At 43.2% G+C, this 18,097-nt stretch overlaps 1 protein-coding gene across 2 annotated transcripts; it reads left to right on the forward strand.

Moving 5' to 3' along the window:
- Positions 1 to 22: 22 nt before the first annotated feature.
- On the forward strand, positions 23 to 5,702 carry LOC136017409 (acyl-coenzyme A thioesterase 1-like). 2 transcript variants are annotated; one of them, XM_065685692.1, is made up of 4 exons: positions 23 to 52; positions 696 to 1,641; positions 2,920 to 3,122; positions 4,517 to 5,702. In XM_065685692.1, the coding sequence occupies exons 2-4, from the start codon at positions 927 to 929 to the stop codon at positions 5,117 to 5,119; spliced, it is 1,521 nt and encodes a 506-aa protein (XP_065541764.1). In that variant the 5' UTR covers positions 23 to 52; positions 696 to 926; the 3' UTR covers positions 5,120 to 5,702. The 2 variants fall into 2 exon arrangements, with proteins under 2 accessions (XP_065541764.1, XP_065541765.1); XM_065685693.1 differs by lacking the exon at positions 23 to 52 and having other exon boundaries at positions 1,549 to 2,139.
- Positions 5,703 to 18,097: the final 12,395 nt, after the last annotated feature.

The following is an 18,097-nucleotide window of genomic DNA, read 5'->3' on the forward strand; positions in this document are numbered from 1 at the left end:
TTTCTTTCTTTTCAAATGCTATGGTGGCTGGAGGACACCTAGGAGGACATGCGTAAGTAAATGCTGGCTATTTTCTGTCTTAAGCCGCGTGATTTTATTACTGGTTTTAGTTTCTTTCCACTGTTACATTTAAATGTAGCCACATTCTCTTACATAAGAGAAGTCAAGTAACATCCTGAGTGATGATTTTAGAGTTGTTTGCCAGGTCTACAGACAATGTGCCCATCACCTGTGTTCTCCTGGCGTGACGTGGTTCTTCAGCTTGTAGGCTCATTGTTTATTCTTTTGCCATTAATTGCTGCCTAATGCTTGGTGAGGCGAGTTGTGTGAATCAGGAGCCTATTTCTGCGGCCTTAAGTCCCATTTGTATTTCCACATAATGGGATGAGACTGGTCATGTGTCTGAGACCTGCAGGGTAGGATTAGAAGGCTGTTAAATACATGAGCACTGCAAAAACGTAGTATTGTAGTTTATGAAACCCAGAAGATGGTATTTGTCATCAGATCTTCAAGCAGTTCTTCCATACATTGGTGATATAGGGGGAAATTTGTTTTCCATGTATTAATTAGGACAATGCAGATACCCTTTAGACATACTGATTATTGTGAAAAAAATGTTTTATTTTGTCTGTTTCTTTTGTTTTTAAAGAAACATAAAGCTTAAAGCGTCCTTTTGTCTTGTTGTGCTTGTCCAGAAATTGCTGAAAGCTCCAGAGGCATTAAGTGCAGGTTTTGTTTCACAGCTACATTAAGATGTTGCATTACTTCAGGCTTTCCATTTTATTTGTGCTCACTGGGCAAAGGTGCCCAAGCCAGTTCTGCAGTGGAATCTGGACTTCCCCACCGTGGGAGGAAGAGTGATTTGAATATCTCATTTTGTCACTTTGGGGGTTTTAATTTAGTGTCTAATCAAAAGTAAGGAACAAATGACAGCCTGTGCATGTGGATGGTGGTGGTGTGGCACTCCCGACGGCCGTGCCTGGAGGAAGGCGTGCTCTGAACTACGTCTCCCAGCAGCCCGTGCTTGCCGGCTGGAGGAAGCCGCACGTCACGGTGGTGCCTCCTGGTCTTTGGGCAGAGATTTTAAGCCTGAGGAGCGACAGGGGACTTCCCTCGCGACGATCCTGTGCCGCGCAGCCCGTGTCTCTCCCCAGCCAAGCGCAGCTCCTCTCCCCGGCAGCGCTGGGATGGCGGTGCGGGTGATGGTTCTGCCTTCCCGCAAGTGTCTGTTCGATGACCCCGTGCAGATCCGTGTGACAGGTCTGCTGCCGCAGCAGGAGGTCACCCTCCGAGCCAGCCTGCTGGATGAGAGCGGGGAGCTGTTCCAAGCTCACGCTCGCTACAGAGCAGGGAGCAACGGAGAGCTGGACCTCAGCCGCTCCCCATCGCTGGGGGGGAGCTATTCAGGAGTGGAGCCGATGGGGCTGCTGTGGTCTCTGCAGTCTAAAGCGCCCTATAAGCGGTTGGCAAAGAGGAATGTGCTGACCCCTTACTGTGTGGACTTGGAAGTGTATGAGGGCCACGGGGACATGAGCTGCTTGCTGGGAAAATGCACCAATGAACGGTGGTTTTTAGGAGAGGGTGTGAAGAGGATTCCAGTCAGAGAAGGCCGTCTGAAAGCAACCCTCTTCCTCCCTGCTGGTGAGTTTTAATGCCGTTCTGGTTTTCCAGGTGTGACACCACATGCTGTGCCCTGTGGCCCCTGGATGTGCTCAGCAACCCAGAGCAAAGCCTCCGCTCAAGATTCCCTCAGCCTGCGCCTGGTCCAGCTGCTTGGATCCTCACAGAGGGAAAAGCGGTTGTTGCCCAGGCAGGTCCAGTGCCGAGGCGGGCAGGGATGTAGGGATGGCAGCACTGGTAACACGAGGTGTCCCCTGGCTGAGGGGTCAGGACCTCTTCTGCTGTGAGAGCTCTGGGGAAGAGTGTGTTTATTTCTTAGCTCTTCTGTTTAGCTGACAAGGCAAAGAGGCCTCTGGTCTTCAGCAGAGCTGTGAAGCGTGACAGCCCTGTCTGTGGAGTGAGGAATCAAGAGGCATGGTGGGAGCACTGGACTTGAACTGCAGCCAGCTTAGGCTGCTCCAGCAGCTGCAATGGATCTCCCTGCAGGCTTTGGACTTGTCTCTCTGTCTCTTTCTTTGGGTAAGGAAAAGGCAGACGTCTACCTTGTTGAGTAGCTTGACCACATGGGGTGGATAGGAAGATAGGAGACACATGGGGAAAAGCAAGGTCTTTAATTAAACAGGTGCCATATTTCACAGCTCTGTACAGAGATAGTGCTGAAACTGGATCCTGTATAAAGCTGCTCTGAGCCTTGAACTCTCGATGCTCCTTGAGCAGTACTTAAGTGAGAATATCTTGCTCTGTAATGAATAAAACATCCTCTGGCAGCTGCTGTGACACCAAATCTTGTAGGGGAAGTCTGGGTATAAGAATGGGCAGAGCAGCAGCAGGAAAAGAAATTACTATGGCTGCAGGAGGAGAACTGGGAAGCTCAGGGGTAGTTACCCACACGACACTAAAGCCCGAGTTGGCATAAGCCAGTGCTGGCATTTGTGGTGCATTTCATAACCCAAGTATTCCCCCCCAGGAAAACCTGCCAGCACAGCTTCTGAATAAGCTGTTTGTTCGTCAGTCTCCAATGGCCTGGGAACACCTAGGCCAATGTCCACTGATATTCATGGTGGAAGAAAGATGCCCAACATGAACTTCCTATAGTGAATTCCTAAGAGAGAGAAGAAATACCTGAATTGGTGTCCTTAAAGTGTTTGTGAGTGTGCCTGAGAATGACATCCCCTGTGGAAAGTTTCAGAGGATGCTTTCTTTCTGATATCTACTGTCCTGATGTGTGCTGAGGGGGCACTACTGAAGGAATGACTGTAGAAACTTTTTGATTATATATATACATGCCTTTCATTGCAGGACCTGGTCCATTCCCTGGACTTATTGATTTGTATGGATCAGGAGGAGGTCTTGTTGAATACAGAGCAAGTCTCCTGGCTAGCAGAGGTTTCGTGACTCTGGCTCTTGCTTACATGGCCTTTGAAGATCTTCCTGCTGTGCCAGAGGTTCTTGAAATGAGCTATTTTGAAGAAGCTATGAACTTTTTGCGGAAGCAGCAGCAGGTGAGAGACTGATGATGGTAATCTTCCTGTAGGGAACTATTTTCTGGTTTTCTAATTGGAATGCTATATGCCACTAAATGCACTTAAGTATCTAAGATGCTATAAGGAGACAGCGTTGTCCGGATGAGAGCATGATCTGAGAGATGAAAACCTCAAGTAGTTGAATAGCTGGTTTTGCAGTGTGTTGTAACCATCATAGAGCATTGTGCAAACCAGTCTTAGTGTAAAGTTAAATCAAGGCAGTTCCTGAAGTAGAAGGATAAAACTTAAGATTTACTTAAAAAAATCTGAAGATTTTTTGTTTTATGGTCTTTTATATAAAACTTCATAAAGGTCATAAAAGACCTTTAAGTTTACATAAAGCTTCGTGCTTAAGCAGGGAATCTTAATTTTTTTCCCTACTTTTACATCTGTCAAGATTTTAAGAGGGAAAAAGAATTCATTGAGTTTTTTTCTACTATTTCTGAGGTGTTACAGGCTATTGATTCCGAGTAAGTTTCACAAGACCATATTAAACCACTCAAACAACAGAATCCCTTACAGCTGTAGCACTGGGGAGTGTGACATGTCTTATAAAGCTGGGGCTGTATCAGGACAAATACGTGGGATGAGAAGGATGCTTTTATAGCAACGTATCATCACACTTAAGCCAACAGAGACCAAGAGGAGTCAAGTAGCATTTAAACTGAATGGAATGCTACTTAATGCGGTATTCATTCCACAACGTTATTTATTTTCTAGCATATGAACACCAGGAATGTAGCCAGTGTGAGAGCAGAATTCAGCCTTGCTTGTTTGTCTTGTTCCTCAAAGAGCTCTGAGACTCCCGGAGTATCTTACAAGACACATAAACTGAATCTAGTGTGAAGAGCCTTCACTAGAAATAAGTTGATTTAAATAGTTATATGGCTTACTCAGCCTCAGGTGTGACGAACCTTTTGGTTCCAAGACAAAACAGAAGGTAACAGGTCAGCTGTAGGAGAGTATAAAAAAACAATGGCATGGAAGAAAATAATGCAAGTAAACCCATGAAAAAGTGGTTTTGCAAAGGGGACCTGAGGAGAGAAGATCAATGGGGGGTCGGAGGTAGGAGCAGTGGAAGATACAACTACGAGAGCAAGCGTGTAGCCAGAATGTGGAGGAAGCAAAGAGGCTTTGTCTACAGAGGTCAACAGGAGGAGAAATGTTGAAGCGTTTTGAATTCAAAGTCACTCTTGTGGAGGCTCAGCAAAGGGATAGATATGGGAGTGATATAACATGAATAGAGAGAGGGGATGGGTAAAATATGGGTGGTGTTGGTTGGATAAGGGGTGAGGAAACAGAACTGGAGACCTTCTGTCAGCCCAGGAAATGAGGAGTAGTTGATAATGGTTGTTTTCATTACTGTGTTTCAGGTGAAAGATACTGGGATTGGCATTTTGGGCTTGTCTAAAGGAGCCGATCTAGCCCTTTCCATGGCCACATTTCTACCTGGCATCAAGGCAGTTGTCAGCATATCTGGAAGCGGTTTTAATTCTTTCATTCCCCTGAAGGGAGATGGCTTCACTATTCCTACCCACCCATATAATCTGGGGAGGGTGAAGACCAGTGATGATTCTGGCCTAGTAGATTTTTCAGATGTCCTAGATGATCACAGGGACCCAGCAACTTGGGATTGCCGCATCCCCATGGAGAGGTCCTCGGCCAAGTTCCTCTTCCTGTGTGGCCGGGATGACATGAACTGGAAAAGTGACCTCTATTGCCAGGATGTTGTTCAGCGCCTTCAGCAGTGTGGACGGGAAGTGGAGTTTTGCTCCTATCCTGGAGCAGGGCACCTCTTGGAGCCACCATACTTACCTCTGTGCCAGGCTTCAATCCACAAAGTGCTTGGGATGTTTGTTCATTGGGGAGGGCAGTGGAGGGAGCATGCCAGAGCCCAAGAAGATGCATGGCACAGGATACAGGCCTTTTTCTGGCAGCACTTGATGGACTCAGACATCCCTAAGAGCAAGCTGTAGTGGCAGCTGTCAAAGATGGTGAGCAGGGTTGGTATTTCAGCTCTCACTGACTCTTGGAAACTTGTTTAAAGTTTCCTGGCCTGCCTTCCTCTAACCCCCACTGTTACATAGCTTCTATTTTCATTCCCAAATAATTTTCCACTTTTTTAGTAGAATTTTAGTTGTCTTCTGGCCCCAGCTGCACTGCAGATTGGCACCATCTGATCTGCCTGTGTGCTGTCGTCACCTGAGGAAGCCCAGCTTCTCATCATGGGGGTTGCATTGGTACTCTGTAACCATCTTTTCTTAGACAACACATTAGTACACTTACCTTTCCTTGTGGTATATCATTTCCTCACATTTCTTAGTAAAAGGGTTGTGGCAGTTCTGATCTCAACTAAGTAAAGAGGCACTCTCCTGACTTATTCTGAAGTGCAGTGCTAACTATTTTTTTCTGCTACCTCAAAAACCAGAAGTGAATCTAACTCAGGTTGCGTTGGTTGTATGTCCTGCTGATGCAGATAAGTTACATATCAGGGTTATGTATCAGGGTTATATCATTACTCAATAAATACAATGTGTATGCACAGTTTATTTGAAATTATCTGAATGAAATCTTTGTCTTTATGCCTATAAATACATAGGCAGCAGTCCTAGTGTGGTCACAAACTGGCCGTTTGCCTTGCGGAAGTCCTTACATTCTATTGGTAAGAGGAGGGGTGGAGTTTGCAGTAGGGGTGTGCACAGTGCTGAAGATGGGGTTGATACAGATGTGCTGAGTACCTGCTTTTGAAAGCTGAAAGTCAGCATTTTGGAGAGAAAGAATAAAGCCACTGCTGCTGCTGAGTCCCCAGGAGCCTGGCGGAGTGGGCTTCTGGAAAAATACATTATAGGAAATTCCCGGTAAAAGGAGAAATACTTCCATCAGTAAATCAACAGTATGGTCAGTGATGGTTTCATACCAGCTGCTGCGTTGTTACACTCATCAGTCAGGTACAAGGAAAGCTGTTGAAAGTAGAGGTTAAAGGGTGAATCCATCAATGACAATATCACATGGGACCTCTTTGTTTTGTCACTCTGGAATGAAAGCTTTGCTACCCAGTTAAAAGCCCTTTTTTTATCACGTGGATGGCATCTGGCAAGAGAGGCTGAAAAAGCTGGTTGAGCGGAGCAGCTCCATGCCCCATACAAACAGGAAAACCATAGAATCAGATATGACATGACAATATGCCAGCCGACTCGGTTGCACTGGGAATTCTTTTTAAATCAGATGGTCTTTTTAAATTAAACTCAAGTTTGAAACTTGGTTTCAGGAAATAAAAACTGGAAAATGGTGGGAGACTAATATAAAATAATGGGAAATGGCCTAACTTCCATAAAGTGCTTGTGCCTGTTCTTAAGCATGTTCTTCAGCTGAAGGCTTTGACTACTTGATGTTTCATTGCTGAAGGAGATGATGAGACAAATGAGGCTAAGATCACATTTTTTCCAGGACAGTGGCAAAAATTCTTCTCATTGCAGCCTACAGAGTCAGGGTGCTTTATGTGGTTTCTCCAGGCCTACAGAATACAGATGACATTATTCAAGAGCAATGTGAAAGCTATTATTTAACTAAAGATATTTGACCTTTAGCTGCAAAAGAGAGCCTATATCAAGCACAACTGATATCACTAATACAAACTGGATGGGGAAAGCTGTTCTTGTACTATGCTTGTAATTGAAAAGAGCTTCAGATAAAACAAAGCATCAAAGAACTGGCTTGAACCAAAAGATCCTGGCTTGATGCTTACATCAGTCATCCCTTTGTTTAGCACTTTGTGTTACATTTCTATTATGAGAATGAGAAAAGCTTTTGACAAGTCTCTTAAGAAACAGAAACAATCTCTCCTCATGTCAGCTGCTATGAGCAAATTTATTATGAGGGACTAGCACATCTTGCAGTTCTCTTTTGGGGCAGGATGATTTCCCTGGCTAATTTGGAATCAGGCAACAATAGAGATTGCTAATTTTCCAGTGCATTCTTTCTTAATATGGGAAGGTGATTTTCCTTCTTTGCTCTGGTTCAACTTGTGGTGTCTTTACACAGAAAGGAGTCTCCCCTCAAAAGAAGAGAAAAATCATGTCCTTGAGTGAATGTCTCTAAACTCTAGCCTTTCTGCCCAACCCTATGAATCTGGGTGAATATCACATAAGTTATATGAAGCATATATAACATATTAATTGAAATTAGGTGTCCCTGAAGCAGGCCACAGGCTGTTTGCAAACTGTGAGACCTTTGGACACAGTTTATCCTTTTCATTGTACAGATGATTTTCTTTACACAGCTGCATTGTGCTGTCCTATCTACTCAGTGACCACCCATGAAAAGCTCCTGGGACTCCTAACAGTTTGGAAACATTTGGGCACTGCATGGAGCAATGGTGTCCTCTGTACTTCTCAAGGCTTCTTTCCCCATACTTTGCCATACGTGTTGTTAGGCTGTGTGTAATTGAGAAGGAAAGAAGTTCTTGATGTTCTTTACTGGAGGCCTAAAAGTACCAAGTCCAATCAGGTGTTTAAGTGAACACAAGATAAAGCTCATCCTGGTGCGTTTTGGTACATATGCAGTATAACTTGGGGGAAACTGCAGAGTGAAAGTAGTCAAAATGCCTTGAGTAGAGAGAAGTGAACCACAGGTACAGAAGAGGTAAAACCTCTTTGAAAAAGTAGCTCTACACTGAGCACTGTGCCTCTGCGGTGGGTATTACATCTGGGTCGGAGCAATCCCAGGCACAGCTACAGACTGGGCAGAGAAGAGATTCAGAGCGGCCCTGCAGAGAAGGACTTGGGGGTGCTGGTTGATGAGAAAATGAACATGAGCCGGCTTCAGTGTGCGCTCGCAGCCCAGAAAGCCAACCGTATCCTGGGCTGCATCAAAAGGAGCGTGACCAGCAGGTCGAAGGAGGTGATCCTGCCCCTCTCCTCTGCTCTTGTGAGACCTCACCTGGAGCATTGTGTGCAGTTCTGGTGTTCTCAACATAAAAAGGACATGGAACTGTTGGAACAAGGCCAGAGGAGGCCACGAGGATGATCAGGGGACTGGAGCACCTCCCGTATGAAGACAGGCTGAGAAATTTGGGGCTGTTCAGCCTGGAGAAGAGAAGGCTGTGTGGGGACCTAATTTTTAGATTTTAGATTATTTTACTGCACACTATACTGAATAAGGAAATTTCAGTGCAAATGTGCTGCTGTAACACTGGTAGCTTCTTACCCAGGGGCAGCAGGGTCTCTGGATGGATCCTGCAAGCAAGGTTGTTTCATGTCCACAGGACTGAAGGAATGAAGTGAAAGATGAAAATATACATTGTGCGGTGTAACTGGGAAGTGACCTTTGTCCATTCGCTGTTTCTGTTTTCTCTGTGGTTTTGGAAGTTTAAAGGTTATCAGAGACCTTTGTAATGTGTTACCAGATTGTCTATTATCAAGCTGTGGGATAAGACCAACGTTTAATGACAAACTAAAAACAGTAAAAATTTTTGCTGTATTAGAATTTTGCTGAGAAATGTGTAATTCTACCAATTCAGGGAAAAAAATAATCACTATTCTGCACATTTTAGTGCTCCATACACATCATTCAGAAATAGAACCTGAGCCAAATATAGTATTAAGTGCATAGAAAGCGATACTTTATTTGAAGTTTGGCTAGAAGGAAAATTAATGTCTCCAGTGAACTAATGCTTCTTGCAGCATTTACTGCAAAACATCACTGCCGTTTGTCACTGTCCGGGATAAAAACCAGAAAAGGCAGAACTCCTTTTTTTCAGAGTCTTTCAAATTTTTCCATGCATAATCTGCGTTAAACCTAAAATGCCTGGGCCTGACCCTAGACAGCTCTTAGAGAATCATAATTAATGAACTACTTTCTATTAATTTAGGCTTTTATCTTTTCAGTGACTTAAGCCACATTTGATATCTTGCATTTAGGTTGTACATTCGTCTGTATTAAAGTCACTCTAGTGAAAGGTGTGGGTTTATGCTGCTGTTTAACTGTTTTAAGGGTACCTTGCTGCCCAAAGGGACAGTCATGCCTTCTCCCTGCTTGCTGATCTGAGAGGTAATACTGTAGACAAACAGAAACCACAGAAGGTTAAAATGTTCCACCGAATCAGAGACGGAAGCAGCAGGAACGTGCATGGGGTTATCAGGAGAACCTGGGGTGAGTCATGTTGTGTCTCTCAGGGTCAGTGTGCCCTTGTGCCAACCCAAGAGAGCTGAGTAACTCTAGCAGTTTGTAGTTCTGTTTGTAAGAGCTGATTCTAGCTGATGCTCCGTTGCTGTACTCAGTGCAGTGATTGCTCACTGTGTGCTTTTTAAAGTTCTGAGCTAGTTTAGTGTTCAGATTTTTGGAATCAAGCCAAGGGAGCCCGGAGGTGGTTCCTATTTCCACGTTCATTTCAGGCTGTGTTTGCTGTTACCGAAAGGAATGCACATGACACTGCTTTGGATGTGCTTGGTTCAAAGTAACATCTGGAACAAGCGGGTAGCTTGGCCCTGTCTGTGTGTAAGGGAGCTGGCAGGTCACAGAGCAGCCAAGTCTGTGCAGAGCCAAGTGTTGGCTGAACAGACCAGCTGTTAGGACTGGGCAGGAACAAAACACTGGGAAAAGCCGTTAGCGTCACAGTAGTAGAACACAGATTTCTAAAGAGTGTTCTCAAATCCACCCTGCTCAGCTTTGAATTCCTGGTGATAGATGTTGCAAATGGGAGACATCCGTGATTTAGAAGATCAGAGAAGTACGTAGGTGACAGTGCAATTTGTGTGATATATGTAAGTGATGCAGTTTGGCTTGGAGTGAGATGAAAGGGCAGAGCTGTCAGTCTGATCTGATTGTTTCTGACGCTCTCCTGTGCAGGTTAGGTTGATGTTACATTCATAAATACATGCACTGATTAAGCTGCATTTGTTCACAAGTTCTGGATGCTGAGCTTAAAAATTCAGGCATTAACCGGTGGCTTAGAAGTCACACGTTGGCAGTGGGGTGAATTCGAGAATGACTGTATGAGCTGGACACAGTGCATTTGGCCTGATGACCAGTCAGCAGTTCCCTGCTGGGCAGTGGGTGTGACATGAATACTGATATACTGTCCTGATCATGCTTCTGATGGAATATTGCTAATACTGGGTTTAAATCTGCAAATAGAGATCATGTAGCACTTATAGGTCAGGAGTGAGCTGTGGGTCTTCCTGTGCAGCACCATAGCCCTGGAGCACTTAGGGCATTCCCCTTACTTGTGACAGAAGTAGCAATGCCTAAAGGAAGGAACATTAATTTTTGTGTCTTTCTCACTTGACAGGGACCTGACTGTTACAGGTGGGCTCCAACGCTCAGTAAACCCTCTCTTAAATCCCTGACATGCGACTTCAGGGTGCTGCCAGTGGACTGAAGAAAGAGCACAGTGCTTTAGCTTTGGGGATGTTCCAGTAAAGCGCGCGCTGGCTGTTGGAATGTGGAGCATGACAATGCTGTTTTCCAGTGGCAGGTATGTTTGGAAGGCCCTTATTTGCTGATAAGGGCGGTTTTTCACCTTGCAAGAAAAGTTTGGAAGTGGCAGTTCGTATGGGGGGATTCGTCTCTCAATTTGACTGTTGTTCTGAATAACTCCATGGTCTCCTTTCTTACAATATATGCAAATGCAACTTGAAAACGTGTTTGTGCTGTATCTATCAAACTGTACCTGGCTGCAACTTAATGGTGAAGATTCATGTTCCTGTTTGTACTATGAGGTAGGTAAATGTTAACGCTGTAAAGCCATCTGAAGCCTTTCATTATTCTGGTAGCATTTTGTAACCTTCCTGACTATTTTCTATAGGATGGATTATAGTTCAAGAACATAATCACATGCTACCCTTCCCTCTAAGTTCAGGATCAAGGTTATAATCCTGCTTATGGGTCCATGCTTGTAAACAAACATATGAAACAGGTTGTGCTGGAGCGTGTATTAGTGATTGACTATTGTGACAGTATTCAAAGCTTCAAATAAGATCAGGTACCCTGGTGATTCCTGCTGAATACCTGATCATCTCTTGCATACTAAAGGCACGGTGGCTGGTAAACACTCAGTTGTTCCGGTGAGGAGGGTGGTTAGAGAGCGCAAGAACAGCACAGAGGGGTCACAGTTTGCAACATTGGGAAATGGGGAAAAAACAGAGAAAAAAGTTATTCACAGTGAGAGTGGTTGGACCCTGGAAGAGATGCCCAAAGAGGTCATGAAATCGCTGCCTGTGAACATTTTTGAGTGGGAAACCGTGTAACTTTGGGAGTCAGTCCTGCTTTGATCAGATGCCTGGATGGAATTACCTTGAGGGCCATTTCCAGTGTTTTGAGATTCTAAGAAATGGCATATTCAGGTTCTATTCCCCAGCATTAAGTGCACTAGCCTGAAATGGAAGGACTGGTTCATGAGGTGTTAAACACGTTCGTTTATTCTTTTTAATTGTATACACCACTCATGCATTATATCCACATTCAAAACAGGTACAGGAACCTCTGAATTGCTTTAGCACATGCATAAATACCTCAGGAGGGGATGTGGTATCTCTTCCTCTCTTCTGGAATGTGTACATGCCTTGGCCATTGTCTTTAATGGAAACTGAGGGATAAATGTAACCCGGCAGTGAATGACACAGTTGAAGTCAGTTCTATTGAAACAGACATTCAGGAAAAATTCCTCTCTTCAAAGAAGAAAGAACATACTGGAACTGGAATGTTTACGGGGGGTGGGGTGGGGGAACAGATTCCAGCCTAAGAGGAACTAGCAGAGTGTTGAAAAGATTCTACCCTTGGATCTCACAGGAAAACATCTCCGTAGGGCACTTGGGGATCTTAAAGATATCTTGAAGATGGTTTTAATGAGTGAAACCTTTGAGTACTGTAGGTACAAGCCAGAGAACAGCTAAGTGGCGGAAGAGGTTTGTTGAATGAAAAGAATGGTAGCTCTCTTGGAGACACCCGTTCGTACTTTTATGTTGCTCTGTTTGTTGCTCCCCATTGAAGATTGACAGACCCAGGAGAAACAGTTGGCAAGTGGTGGTGAGTGAAGCTGTATGTGCCACCCACAACGCACCTTCCATCCAAAGCTGCCAGTACAGACCCAACCCTTGCTTTCAAGTGATGACAGACTTCTGATTACTGCATGAAGCTCTGTCTTAGTGCAGTTTTAGTCAGCTTAGCTTATACTGAAACAGTGCAAAAAGGTGATGCTTGAGAAAACTGGATGTGAGGTTGACATCTGACTCATGCTTCATTTTGTGTATAGGCTTATTTCTGCCCTTCCTATCAGATTAAGCATTACAGTCCAATCCTCCCTATAGATGACTCCCATTTCCTTATAAGAAAATGGAAGGAGAAAGGGCAAAAGAGTATCCTGCAGAAGAATCTGTGCATTTGATTTGTCAGGATGATCCCCATAGAAAAGGAAAGGTAGTTATTTCAAAGATGCCTAGATTTTATCAGGGACAGGGGTTTTGCCTTCAAAACTCACCATGAAATTAACTTTGTTAAAATGTGACCGTAAAAGATTTGATTTGATAGTGGTATTCCTGTCACAGCCTCTGTAAGACTCCATATCCTTCTCCATCTCAATTACTTCAGAGGTTTGTTCATAGTTATTGTGATCAGTGAAAGGTCAGTGCCTTCAGCCTGTAGTCACTGATTTATTGTCTTACACTCTTGCAAATGATTTCCAATACTTTTTATCATCATCCTTACGCTCTGTGGAATAAAATATCATGGCTTTTTTAGAAGTGATCCATTACCAGTTCTGTTGCCTGGTAATGTCTCATGAATGAGACAAGTGTTTTTCACTAGTTCCTACTATATGATGGGAAAACACATAGAAATATTTCACTCCAGCCCAGTACATGAAGTGGAATTCCAGTATATGCAATACCTAAAATCAAAATCATAAGCCAGCAGGGCAAAATAAAAGATCAACTAAATTAGATGTAATTAGAGATATAAACTATGCATTTCTAAGGAAACAAAAGGCAAAAAGTGCATTCAAGGAGTATCAATTCTTAATTTTCTCCCTTTCATAAAAGGAAGTACGTGAGTGCGTGTGTGGGTATGGGTATATATAAATCTGTGTTGAAAGAAGAGTAAGAATGGGGAGTGGAAAGAAAAGGAAAAACAGAAAATCAAAAAGAAGATTAGCACACACCCCCCGCCCCATGGTAGTTACTTGTATGGTTTGAATACTTGTATGGTGTAGAATGTAGGGTCCCCAGCAGTATTGTTCTTCTGCCAGGAGACATACATATGCAAGTGGAAGCAGGATGGCTCAGGTCCTGATCAGATGGTCTGTTTCAGTGCAGTGCTAGAGGGGTTATGTATGATAACCACTGCCTGCTTCGGGATTTATAGGATAAGTATGGTTGTAAGACGCCAATTGCTCAGCCACAAGGTGAATCCAGTTTTCCTTTGTAACACAATGAACGGCAGTATGACCGGCTACCACAGGACACAATGCTGACTTAGGAATACCAACTGAAATTGTATTTTGTACACTTTCCTAACGATGTGGTTTTGCAATTGGTTATTATTAGTACAGTTATTGTCTTGGGATGCTGACAGCTAATACTTTTATGAAGAGTTAATAACTGCTTTTCATCACTGTGGACAGGTCATAGAAATGTTCTCAAGATCTCTCACTTTGAGGTCGATGCAGAAACCAGGGAACAACTTCTACTCACTGCATTTCTTGTTGACTCCACTTGGATTTCCCAGTCACTAATCGGACATGAAAATAACACGGTCCTTTGTTCTCCAACTGCTAGAGTCCCGAGGTAAGAAAGTTTTTTAAAACAGAAAAATCATTTTTTTCCTCCCATTGGGGAAAGATCGGCTCTTGGTTGAGGAACTCTCTTGTATCCTTAAAGGTAGGTGGTAAAAATCTCCTTTAAATAGCCATAAAATAATGGGGCTCTCCATGGGGATTAGGAGGCTGAAATTCATGCTTTAGTTAGGCTTGTTCAGCTTCTCCCACTTCCCAGTCTAGTGTTCTGATTATTGTTGATTATTGATACATGGGTGGTTATGGTGGGTTCAGAAGAAAGACTTGATTTTAATTCCACATTAGACCAAAAAGTTATGAAATCTTGGTGGTTTTTTTCCATGAGATGAAAGCTTTCTTTATTCCACCATTGTCTTACACTTCATATAATGTGGAATTAGTTTTTTGGAAATTAAGCTTCCTTAGGATATATGGCTTGTGCTGTTCTTTGGGTTTCCCTTGATTCATCTCGAATATTACGCCCAGAAGAGGAAGACCGGACATAAACATGAGCTTTTCTCTTTGTTTTCAGTTGTCTCTGGCTACTCAGTGCATTTTGTACATCCTGAAACCCATTGTCTACTAACAAAAGAACTCCTTGGAAAAAGCCAACCCCATTTATCTCCTTACATGGCCTCTTCCTCTTCTGCAGCATGAGAGAAAGCTTTGATACTGCAAAGCTTTGGAAGTGCAAAGCACTGGAAAGTGCCAGTGCCCAAGTAGTTCCTAAGCAGAGAGAGTTCAGTCATACTCAGGCCAGAACTGTCTTCTCTCTCCACTTAATTTTCTGCTTGTTCCATCTGCTTTCTGTGCATTTCCATCACTTGTGTCTGCCTGATAAGCCATGTAACAGACAGCTCATGCGGGATGGTAATGGGCTGAGGCAGGTAATACCGTTCTACTTCTCAATTCACAGACTGAAGAAAAATAGCTCAGTTTTTAAAGACCATTTGCTCCCTGTCCTTTGCGTGTGCAAGTTCTCCCTCTGGGTGGAGAGGAGAGTAGAGATTTTTAAGAGAGTGATTTATTATCCCTCTTCATTCCCTTCAGTTCATAAGGTTCATAAGGCCATTTAGCTTTCCAGTGCTTCTGCTTTGCTTTTCTTCTCCCTGCGGAAGAGTATAATTTTGCATTATCAATGAACATCAGTCCAGACCTCAAAGGAATGCTATTTCCTGGGCTCAGGAAGGAATCCAGAGGTTAGTCTCATAAATTCTATGTATGCTCTGCGGCTGTTCCAGCTCTTAGCCAAGTTTGGCAATAGGGTCATTTCATCTAGCACTCGTGTAATAAAACACATTTCTTTTATGACCTCCTAGCCAGCTGTTCAGGCTAAATCATTGTATGTACAGTCATGACTTGACTAATGCCTGTGCATGTCTCAACTGATTTCCTGTTATTCTGTCTGAGGAATAGTGCAAAATTCTCCTTATGAGGTGGTGTTCCTGAAAGACAGCCTCCTACTACATATAGAGAATAGGCAGTGATTTTTCTGTGGGTCACAGCATGCACAGATTACACGGTCAAGGAGATCTTAGCTGGATATTGACTTAGTGTAAGAAATGGAGTTCTTGGAGCAGATGAGTCTCTGTGGCCTGTAAGGATGGTTCCTCCTTGCTGTGGTCCCCAGTTTTTTAGTGCGAGGTTCTACGTGGAGACAATCAGAGATGCTTTTATCTCTGTGAGATTTTTCTTCATGTGTTTTTAGGTTTTCATTAAAGAAGAGTAAAAGCTGAAAATGTGTTTAAGCTGTGAAAGTGATAGGATCAGGTCATGGACCTCCAAACAGAGTTTTCAGGAGGAAAAGAGCAAAAAGAAGAGCAAAGCTCTGCTTTCTCAAAAGCCATTCATCATCTAAAAAATGTTTCACTGAAGCAAGAGGTGATTCGATGAGCTCAGATCTCATGACATTGTTTGCTTGGCTGGCAGTTCTGTGGCACCCTCAGCTCTGTTTTCCTGCAGACACAGCAGAAACAGCAGGCACAGCATGTACCTACCTCTACTTTTAGGGAAGAGGAGCAAACTACTAAGCTCTTCTGCTGGTGGTACCAGGGCAGCTAAGGGCCTGAGCTTCTGCTGTTCGTCCCTTCTTTGTCCTGGTTCCTTTGTTTTATTCTCCTCTTATGTTAGCCTGTTTCACTCTGATAAGTTCTCCGAATTCTGCTTTTCTGTCTTTCATCACATCTCTCATAACAAGAATGACAACTTTGAGATGTCATTGTTGGCAAAGTTTGTAAAATGAGTTCTGTATCTCTTCTTATAATAAAAATAATCACATTATTGTGATGAAGTAGGTCTTAGGCTTTAGTTCAATTAGCAGGCCCTCAAACTGCAACATACTGCAGTTAACATTGGTATGCACACCTATGTCTTTGTGAGTCCATTGGCTGTTTGTACTTCTGCTGCAACCTGAATCCCATCTGGGAGCAGAGTTTATTGGAGTGTATTATTTATCTGGGTGTATTATTGCAATAGAGAGGAGGTAATATAGAAGAAAGATTTAAAGATGATATTTACTTTGGGGCAGAGGGGTTCACTCAGTGCCTATGATACCACTTAAGCCCTCCTTGTGCAATGAGTAAGAAATGGATGGCCTGGCACAAATTCTTATTGCAGAGGTAGATTTATTTCATTTAAAAATAAAGTATCTGCATGTCTGGAGCTGGGCTTTAAGAATATGGAGATGCAAATGCTCTGTAGCAAGGATTCCTGCAGGGAAATAGGACCCTGTCTTACTTTTATTGTTAACACATGACTATCTATTTCCATATGTAGATTACATTTGCCTGAGAGAGAGTAAGTCCCCTTGCCAGCTATGATGTCCAGTGTATCCTTGGCTTACTACCACCCTGCAAAACCCACCAGCAACCCCTGAACTTTAGTCTGGATTCATAGAAGTTTTCTGACAACAGAATACCTTCTGCTCTCATAACTGTGTCTTCCACCCCTTTCAGAGAAAAGGCTGGGTCTCTTTAGCAGTATCTGTCTGCTCTAAAGACTTATTGTTTCAGCTGACCAGGTGGAGTTCTGAACACTGTGTCCAGGATTTTTGACCGTGAGACTACGATGAGATCAGATGTCAGACATCCCAAAAGGCTTCCAATTGAAATCAATGGGATTTTACACATCCACAGGTATTAGATTGGTGCCAGAGTGATCAGTAACTTACAGAAATGAATGCTGGGGAAGCAGAGAGTCAGTTTTCCTCTTTCTATATTCTAGAATCATGATTTATTGGACAGGTATGAAGTCAGTAATGGAGCAGTGGGAGCTCCATTATGGACTGGGGCTAGGATATTTTGTTGTGCAGAGTTAGGTATAGTGCTTGTTTGCCATTGAAACTTCACTCTGGTTGTAGTCTGAAGGCTGCTGTGGAGTTTCACTGTTACATTGCCTTCAGTTGACCTTTTTTGAAAGAACACTTTTCATCCAAACCCATCAGAAAGACTAAATACTTTCTGCTGTAGAAGAAGGTGGCTGTAAAAGAGATAGTAATTAAAGATAAGAAGAGAGGCAAAGGTCAGTAGAAGCATATTTATATATACAGGAGTATATATGTATTTATATATATATTTTTTTTATATATATATACAGGAGTATATATATATTTATATATATAGGAGTATATCAGTTCCAGTTATGTGCTACTGAAAGGAATATTTGTTCCTCAGATAGTCATCTGCTTTTAGTTCCAGCAGACTTGAAATGATGTCTGGTTGATGCTGCATATTTCATTGTACCAGTTGGTGCTTGCTGGTAAGGAAAGGAAAAGAATGAACTCCATTCTTTCACTTGGATACAGCATACTAAAGATAAGCTCTGATGTGAGATGATTTAATTCTTCTACTGCTTGCTGATATAGTATATATTGGTTTTGCAAAGGAGGTGCAGCAGCTAGTCATGAGAACTGGAATTCACTTCCAGCTCTGAAGAGAGCATCAGAAAGTGGCTCTTCATAGTAAAAAGCATTTACAGGAACAATAGTATACGTGTCCTTTCTGAGCCTCTTCAGAAGCCTCAGCTGCCCCAGGTGGCTCTCAAACAGTAGGTTTAGACTTTTGCAGCTGGCCCTTACCCTTAGACTCTCTAGGAGTCTCTCTCAGGCACATCAGCTGTGTGAAGCTGAAGCATCTCTCCTGCACTGTGCTGTGCAGTGTCTGAAGGGTCACTGCTAATTTACAGCAGTGTC

Source organism: Lathamus discolor, chromosome 6 (genome assembly GCF_037157495.1).
Source record: "Lathamus discolor isolate bLatDis1 chromosome 6, bLatDis1.hap1, whole genome shotgun sequence".
Lineage (NCBI taxonomy): Eukaryota > Metazoa > Chordata > Aves > Psittaciformes > Psittacidae > Lathamus > Lathamus discolor.

What these genes read in the sequence shown, in the direction of transcription:
- LOC136017409 (XM_065685692.1), top strand. Translation starts at nt 927, where the DNA reads ATGACAGCCTGTGCATGTGGATGGTGGTGGTGTGGCACTCCCGACGGC. An exon ending in AACCCTCTTCCTCCCTGCTG is followed by an intron (nt 1,642 to 2,919) that starts GTGAGTTTTAAT and finishes CTTTCATTGCAG; the next exon opens with GACCTGGTCCATTCCCTGGA. An exon ending in TTTTGCGGAAGCAGCAGCAG is followed by an intron (nt 3,123 to 4,516) that starts GTGAGAGACTGA and finishes ACTGTGTTTCAG; the next exon opens with GTGAAAGATACTGGGATTGG.